At 38.1% G+C, this 9,111-nt stretch overlaps 1 protein-coding gene and 1 long non-coding RNA gene across 6 annotated transcripts in view; one reads left to right on the top strand and one right to left on the bottom strand.

Annotated features, from left to right (window-relative positions):
- Positions 1-1,434, bottom strand: part of LOC135262697 (uncharacterized) — a 36,958-nt gene extending 35,524 nt beyond the window's left edge. For all 3 annotated transcript variants that reach the window (XR_010332299.1, XR_010332294.1, XR_010332295.1), the window contains exon 1: positions 1,294-1,434. This is a non-coding gene — a long non-coding RNA (uncharacterized LOC135262697). The remainder of the gene's footprint in view (positions 1-1,293) is intronic.
- agmo (alkylglycerol monooxygenase) overlaps positions 653-9,111 on the top strand; it is a 46,263-nt gene continuing 37,804 nt past the window's right edge. Inside the window, exons 1-3 of one of the 3 annotated variants that reach the window (XM_064349815.1) lie at positions 653-786; positions 4,642-4,772; positions 5,446-5,597. In XM_064349815.1, the coding sequence (XP_064205885.1) occupies positions 4,663-4,772; positions 5,446-5,597 (262 nt within the window). In that variant the 5' untranslated portion in view covers positions 653-786; positions 4,642-4,662. Of the gene's footprint in view, positions 787-1,225; positions 1,527-4,641; positions 4,773-5,445; positions 5,598-9,111 lie in introns of those variants that run through there. The other 2 variants (XM_064349809.1, XM_064349801.1) reach the window with 2 other exon arrangements.

Genomic DNA, 9,111 nt, shown 5'->3' with positions numbered 1-9,111 from the left:
AACGTGCCAGGCCAAAAATAACATTGCAAACGAAATGCTTTTCCACACTGTGTTTCAGTACCAGCTCACTTTTCCAAAATAATGATTTAGCATAATTTTCATCAGTTGTCTAGTTGTTGATGGCTAATGTACAATGACCTATGATACCCTAAGGCATAATTAATATTCACAACTGGTATATGTCTCTGGGAGATAAATATGCAGACAGGCCGACACAAAATACTCTCATATGTGCTTTTGTTACACTGATCTCTGAAATTGGTGGTACTGTTTTTGGAAATTTTAAATAAATGAATATGATAATGACAGACACCTAGTAATATTCAAAAGGATTTTCAACAGAATGTTCAAGAAGGGAAAAATTCCCTGAAACTACCTGGGCTGTATTCAATTTCTCTCAGTTTTTGCAGACATGTTGGTGCGTTTCCAACTGATGGACTTGCAGAGGGTAAAAAACGCCTGCAGTGAAAACTCCCCAACCGCTATACATTTTTTTTACGCCGTAGATGTATATAGCTGACATGGCATCATTGTATTTAATTAGGTTTCACTGTGTAAAAATGCACGTTTCCTTTGGAATTTTTTTCATGCTCAAATAGGTTGAAAATTCTTCAAATATCTTTGAATTGGCTACTTTGTACATGCAAAAAATCCGTTGGAATCGATATTCTATTCAAAGTTTTCCCCAAAGTCTGGAGACCGGCATATTTACTGACAACACTGATAACTCTGGGATTCCGTGTAGTGGAGCTGCAGAGCTACTGATATGGCAAGGAAACAGGGCCCGTGAGTGAAACTATAATTTCTCATTTTTTTTAAGGGTGCATGATAGAAATACTGTTGTCGATATCAATCGCCAATTGGCCTATGCGATAGGCTACCCCGTTTTAAATTATAACATAATTAAATTGAAACGGCATCTATCTGTCTGTCCCAGCTGTAATTACAAAGGCTGCCGTGAGTAGGTTAGCCTACTGCATGAACACAGAAGCCCAGGCAGTTCCTCTCTAATTGGCTTGTAGTTTACCCAACACCTGTGGTGAACCTTTATACATAGCTTTGTAACCCATAAGGAGAAGCACATAAATATTTATTTTCTCTAAATTATAAAAAATGTTGAGTGCGGGCATTTTCTGGGTATAATAACATACACTAAATCAATATGGTTTGATTTGATCTTATTCAAAATGATTTTAATGTTTGTTCTGAACTTTCGTTCCATAAGAGATTCAGTTTGAATCGTTTGTCTCTAGACCGTCTAGATATATGGACGCTGTGTGCACTTACACTGACCTTTGATCTCAAGTCCAAGGTTCGAGATGTACTTCTGGTGACATAAAAGTGGGCGACAAAGCAGACCTCGCCATTCCATACGTCTCGTTAAGTCCTGAATCATAATGGCCAGTATGGAAGTGGAAACTCCTTCCATTACTTTAAATCAGGTCGCTCGTACGATGTTCTATCTGGTTACACCAAATGAAACATCCTTCCAGCATGTCGAGGAAGTGCCCGACTACGTAGATAAGGTGAGGAAACCGGAAGTTCATGAATAATTTGTATTTCTCCTGGAAACAGCTTCTGAAGTTCAGTTTAACTTCATAAATTATAATAACCAGTGACATCGTAATCGTATTGTTTAAAAAAACGCAGCAAGACTATAGATATCTAACCGTCAAGGGCTAGCTAGTGTTTTGGTTGTTTGCAGGGGATTTAAGACTGGACAATAACCTAATAACAGTAACAACATAGGTTGTTACGTTTTAGGTTAATGTTTAGCCTAAGTGACTGCGTTTAAACAGACATTTTAGAATTGAGTCATAGCTGGATGGCCGGTGCTTTCTCAGCGGTGTCCACACAGTGACAGATTTTTCTTCTTCATCTGTGACAGCTAACTGTCTGGAAATTAGCTGGGTGCGTGTAGGCTACCGATGACGTACCAAAACGTCCTGTGCCTCGACCCATATTGTGTGCAAACAGTTTGTTAAAAATACATGCAATCGCAGGTAATTTTGTCTGTTGCTTCCTTTTGTGCCTTATACCAGATTGGCAGAGCTGTCAACAAAATACAATTTAATTCGTCTGTGCGACTTTGGTGCAGGACTCCCATTTTAACCCAAGCTTGTCGTTTTGTGCAACACACATTCTCTTGGTTGACGTGTTTTTTTAATTTTATAAAACGTTTAGGCTACATGTTGTTTTGATCACCATAAGATAGTAAACAGTTAAGAGAATATTAGTTTGTGAGAAGGTTGTAGTATATAATATTGATACACAATATTTTCCAAAATTACATTAAGTGTTAGCAAAAATGCTTTACATCCACGTGTAATATAACCTTTTCATTTTCACTGTATCTTACAAATATTACTTTTCCTGAAAACAAAATGCTGTCAGACATTTGTTATTTAAAGAAACCCACAGCATCTTGCCTGCATAATTCTTTACAACTCTTAGACTGTAGTCAGATTAATTGGATCAGATTTTAGGCACGGCATTTAAAGCCCTTTCTTTTATATTTTCCCACCAATTGGAGTCACCCATTCAGGTCTTGCCCAGGCTCGCAAAGAAGCCGAATGAATGTTTATGGCACATACTATAACACTGGGTGTACTGTTTAAAGACGGCGCGTCTTTTATTTGAGGTAAACCACTCATACTTTAACAGAGGGTGATACATTCTCAAATTGCGATAGATTTAAATGAACAACAGGGCAGTTCCATTTTGCAATACTGCAGTTTAACCTCTATATTAGGTATTCTAATTGTACAGCTTTATTGTGTGTGTGTGTGTGTGTGTGAGAGAGAGAGTGATACAATGGGAGAGAGATTAAATGTCTGTACAGATTTTAGGCCTGCACAGATTAATACTATCAGGATGAGTCTTAATTCAAATTTCTGTTGTAGATAAATGTTGATTTCTTTTTATAAATCCTCTTTAATTATTATTTTTTTCATAGACATGAAGCACACTTACTTTTATATCATTCAAATGTGTGTGCTTATCCAGGGTAATATGTGGTTGATGGATGGTAAGAGGCAATGAACCTTATAGAGCATTAAAAGAATCCTATCAATTTCAATACAAGATGTTCTATATTAATACACACACAAAAAAGAACAGATTTTTACTCTAGAGGAAAAAGGCCATGAGTGTTTCTTTGTGTCATTTTTAGTTAATTTTTCACCCAGAAAGTCTTTACACTGCACTCTTAACCAGTTAAGACTGTTCTTAGAGGAAAGCAAACATCTGTTCTACAAATGTTGCCGCTTGCCCAGCAAGATCCAAGTCTGAAAGCTAGAGATTTATATAAAAATATTCAAGAGTCTCTTGGCAGTTTTCACGAGCCCGAGGCACGGTACGGCTTCAATAACACTTGCTTTCATTTGCCTGTTTGTTTTGAGAAAAATGCCATACAGCTTAAGGCATTGTGGGACAATGTAGGGTAAATGGTTTGAGGACAGAAATTAATGGAGGGCAAATAAACAATCGTTAAGGCTTCCAGTGGCCTTTGGGTGTGAGTTTTTCTATTTCCCACTCCTGATGCATGGATTTTTTGCGAGATTATTATTGGAGAGAATTACGCAAATGTGAAATATGAATGTGGACATATTTGGGTTTTTAAAATGAAGCACTGGAAAAAAGGAGCATTTTAAGATAACTCCAATGAGGTAATCTGCGCTGGTTTGGAAGGAGAGTGGTCGCAGACTGGAGCCGTGTGTTCGCTCCCCTCCTTTACCAGATGTGGTTGTGTTGCGTGTGATCAGGACTCCCCTGTGGTCTCCCTGCCCCGGTACAGACACTTCCTGTTCCACCTGCAGATCTACTCCGTGCCTTGTGGTCATTCTTAGCATTCCAGTCACGACTCCCCACCAGTGTGGACATGTGATCAGGGTTGAGGTCAGAACAGATGGACGGTCTGACGTGAATTAGTTTAGGCAGTAGGTCATGTACGTGCATGTGTTGTCACACACACAGAAAATGTTTCAATCATAACACTATGGAAAAAATGTTAAATAAATCCAGCATGCTACCTCCTGTGTTTCCCTGTTAATGCTTTATTGTTGTGAATCAGTTCATTTCAATGTGTCTGTGATGCGTTTCATGTGTTATTGGTTCATTTGGGGCTTCATGTCTAGCTTCATGTCTATTTTCATAGTTATTTCCATTGTTAAAGAATGTTTGTATGATCCAGTGTAATATTTAGAATTTAGCTGAGCTTAGAAATGGCCTTAGCTGACTCTTTCAGCAATTATTTGTTATCCATGCAAACATGACATACATTTGACACATAATACGAGGGTCATTTGGTGTTTCAGTGAGACATTTTAACGTTAGTTTCCAGCTCTGCAGCATTACTGTTTAACATGCTTTGCTTCCCAAGTAGTTGTAATTCATCTGCATAGTTTTTTGTTGCATTTCCTCACTTATGAAACATACATTTCCATATCTGAAAGCAGCATTTTATTTTTGCTCTTGCTTCGATTCCAAGGAAAACAGTCATGGCTACTGTATATGCTGGACTAAATATATGTCATTGTGTAATGAAAAATGGCAGAGGGCTCTGTTCTCTGTCATAGTTTGTGTTGAGGATAAATAAAATTCATAAATATCAATTCCCTTTGTCTCTGGTGTACTTGGTAGGCCACACCCATTTTCCTAGGAATGCTGGTGCTGGAGTTGGTGTTGGGCTGGGCAAAGACTGGAAGCCTTGTCATTAGAATCAATGATGGAGTCACCTCTGTGTCAGCTGGCTTGCTGTCCAGACTACCACTGTAAGTAAACATTGTTCCTGGTACAGCTATACTGCAAATACAAAGTGGAAAAAAACAAGGACGATGTGTCATTTAACCACAGCTCATGGCTGTTATGAACAGCATGAAATAGTGGTTTCCAACAGCATTCCAACTGTACAGCAATCCACAGAATGTAATCCATAGAATGGGAGAGCTCTAAGCAGTGTGAGTATATATGTATATAAGGAGAAGCAAATGAATGAAATGCAGCAGTTCATGGCTGCCTCTGTTTTCACTGAATGAGCAAAGATATAGTTAATTTGCGCTTGAGAAGAACTGAACTTTATTAGCTGGGATTGTCCGTGGAGCTCAGGCAGGGACTTGCACCTGTGTCAGAGACAGATTTCATTTCAAGCTCTCGTCAGTTGGCTGTTTCTTAATGGAGGTTTCGTGCAAGATCTGTATCCCTTTTTCCATGATCAAGGCTCGATTTCTTGGCCACAATGCTGGGAGAAAAATCATCTAGGCCTACAATAAGTCAGTTTATTGAAATGTTATAGAGCATGCACCTGTCTGTGAGAATTGCTTAGATAGCAGAATTTTTAAAATATGTATCAAAGTAATGATTGCACTCATAAATCGACAGTTGACATTCCAGAATAGTGCATGGGCTAGAACAAAATAAATTTGAGGGGAAACATTTTTTTTACAGGCTTTTTTTGAGGAGTCTGGAATTATCCAGTTATATCTACATCTGGAACAACCATCGATTGCTGGAGCTCCCCTGGGACTCACCCTGGACCTGGTGGCTGGCCTTCCTGGGTGTGGACCTGGCGTACTACTGGTTCCACCGTTTTTCTCATGGTATGGCAGGCTGGCTGTTTAAATGTAGTTGACACTCAGTTTTCTTTGACACTCATATTTTATCTGGGAATAATTTATCTTAGTTATTATAGTCAGGTAAATACTGATTATTTTAAATGAAGCCCACCAGTGACAGCTCATATTCAAGGTCAGTCAAAAAAGGTAAAGTTCTGATGTAAAGTTCGTTGGCTTCGTAGGGGGGTGATGGAAGGTGTCAGGAGTGCGTTGACTCAGAGGTGAGTTACGGGGCTGATTAAACTGAAACTGCAATAGGAGAAAAGGCCTCCCCAGAAACCTGTGGTTAGTTTGCCTGATGGAGTTCTCATGTATCACTGCAACTCATTTGAGACGTAAGGACGTGACGCGAACCTACGTGTGTATATGCAGCTCACCATTCAGACCGTAAACGATCCCTCCAAACCTTAACACCAGGGTCATGACATGGCACATTTCACACTGGATATCTTTCTGCCAGCCACTCTTATAAGCTCACACGAACCCACGGATCTGCTTGTGCTGACTGCTGCTTGAATTTCAATTATATACGTTAGGCTGGAACTATCAGCAAAAACTATTGAGGCCATTTCCCCAAATCTATGAATTTCAAGCAGATTTATGATAGTGTGCTCTGTGCAACTCATAAATTTAAATAACATTTTGTGAACTTTAGCACCATACTTATACATTGCTGATTTTACTAGGAAACCATCAGTTAGCCAGACACTTTTTGACAAGCCACAGAGACACCATATGTATCCTTTTCATAATTACTAGTTTTTACTTGCCAAAAGTAGATCAGAAATGGTTGAAAACCTCTGGCCTACAAAATATGACATGTATAATTATATATTCTGATTATGAATGACTCTTTAATGTATAGGTGAATCTAAAATGGCTCAGATATTTAGATGACCTAGATTACACCATCTGAGCGACTTTAAGAGTTTGTCCTTTGCATTTAGTATTTTTGGTTTGTATTATTTGTGTGCAGTTTATAAAGTTAATACCTATATATTTGCACAGCTTGATTTTAAGTTAAAACAGCTACCCAAACACATACTAGACAAAATTAAAGCAGATTTGGCAAAACCATGACTTATATAAACATTGAATAAAAAAGCACTCGACCTGTTACAGAAAATATTTATCAATAATGTTATATATTTTCTTGAAAAAAAGTATTATTTAATCATTAAATTTTAGATGTTTTTAATAAGGATATCAAAAATTAACTGAAATTTGAATATATCATTGGGCGGTGCATACTGTATGTATACTCAAGAAATACTAAAATTACTCAAAATTGTACTCATTTCTAAGCAGCTGCTGTTCTGTTGCTTTAGAGTCTTCTTGTTGGTATTTAGCAATGCACTATTGGCCATTTTTCATCCTTATAATGGCTATGTAAATTGAAAATGAGGCTCGTGATTTATTTTTGTAGATTTAGTTGAATTGACTTCCATATGGGAAACTCTGAGATGAAAATGCTCACCTTTTTTGAAGGGAGTCTGGGCACAGTGGGTAAGGAACTGGGCTTGTAACCGAAAGGTCGCAGGTTCGATTCCCGGGTAAGGACACTGCCGTTGTACCCTTGAGCAAGGTACTTAACCTGCATTGCTTCAGTATATATCCAGCTGTATAAATGGATACAATGTAAAGTGCTATGTAAAAAGTTGTGTAAGTCGCTCTGGATAAGAGCGTCTGCTAAATGCCTGTAATGTAATGTAATGTAATGTAATGTTTACAAAAAGAAAACAAAGACTTACACTGTATAATATCCTTCCAGATGTTTTACACTGACAGATGCTGGTGGCTTTTGAGGCTAGTTGTCCTTACCTGGATCTCCCTGTGAGACAAAGCTGAAAACAGCAACCATTTTAATGATGCACTTGTGTCCTGAGAGAACAATGTCTCAGTGTTCGAGACTCTCCTTACTATGTCAGTTTCTGCTTTCTTGATATCAACAATACTCACCTCTAATATTACAGTGGTTTGGTGTTGTGGTTCACAATTGTGCTCTTCATAAAAGACATTTGCATGAATTGCTTCAGTAGACAGCTAATTTGAAACTGTTTTAAATGGTTACAAATTTGACCTTGATAAGTTAAAGTGGATAATTCTGTATAAAAATAAAAAAATAAGCACTGTCCTCTTTCATAATGCAAATTATCCTGGAAGCATTTGAATGGACAGGTTGATTCTAGCATTCCAGCACTAGCTTTCATTTGCTAGTGTTACACTGATTTACACATTTTTGGTTAAACTCTCCTGAACTGCATTGTTTTTGATGCTTGGTCACAGATATTTGACACTTTATCACATATATTTAGTTTTTATTAAGTGCCAAGCCAACTGTATTAATGTATAGATTACGCAGCTAACCTAAGCAAGCACTTGTCGGATATCTAGTTTTCAGATCATGGCATTAGAGAGAGAAACAATGTAATTGGATAGGACAAGCTTGTTCAGGGTCCAAACAATATCATAAGCCGCGTTTCCACCGCAGGAACTTTACCCCGGAACTAGAAACCTTTTGAGGAACTCAGTGCGTTTCCACCGCAGGAACTAGGGTCTAAATTTAGTTCCGGGGGCTTTAGTTTACCCCCAAAAAAGTTCCTACTCGGGGGGTAGTACTTTCCAAAAGTACCGGAACCTTTGGGGTGGGGAGCAAGCGCTGAAAATTTCTGATTGGTCGACTACTTGCAGTGTTATTTGTTTTATTTCAACCGCCATGTTTAAAAATCTGCAGCCGCAAACTGTTATTATTATTTTCATAATAACTTCAAATCAAACTTGTATGTTATGCGGCGCAGTAGCCTAGTTTTGGTTATAGCCTGCCAACGTCTTGGAATTATAACGTGTGCTCTTCTGTTCTTTTCTTGCTTTAGTATTCGTTTTATAATTTTTTTAAATAAAAAGCATTCGTGCTGGGACAGCATATTACGTACCAAAACATTCAAACGGATTAATTCGGTTGCTGAATATTTTCTTCCGGATTTTCTGTGTTAGCCCGTTGTAATTGACTCAAAACGTTTGATACAGTTATGTGAGGTTTGCGGTAGTTCTGCGTAATTCACATTGGTGATACAGTAAAAGCAAATTGGAAATCACCTTCCGCACTTTTTGTCAGGGTAAAATAACAGGTTAATTCTAGTAATCGTCCCTTTATCTTTTTCAGACTGCCGTAATTTTACTCTGCCATTCTTCAATTCCACAAAAAGACCAGGAAGACTATGGACTAATTTATGGTGCATGGTTCGCATCTGGAGGGCACACTTCGCTGCTCGGCTAGCAGTAACTTTGAAGGAAAGCAAACGGTAGCTGTACCACTGCTAATTTAAATTTTCACGAGTTTTCCGAGTCCGAGTTTTCGTTCTATTCTTGTCATTTTGCGATTAGCCTATATGGAATTGACGATGAGAAAGTAATCAAACAGCAAATTGTTTACAACGTGTGCATGTTTTCTGCTGTTGTTGCCAGTTATATTGGAAATGTGAATGCATTCTGTCGCCTC

The sequence above is a fragment of the Anguilla rostrata genome, chromosome 1 (assembly GCF_018555375.3).
Source record: "Anguilla rostrata isolate EN2019 chromosome 1, ASM1855537v3, whole genome shotgun sequence".
Classification (NCBI taxonomy): Eukaryota; Metazoa; Chordata; class Actinopteri; order Anguilliformes; family Anguillidae; genus Anguilla; species Anguilla rostrata.
This window is presented reverse-complemented; position numbering and strand designations above follow the sequence as displayed.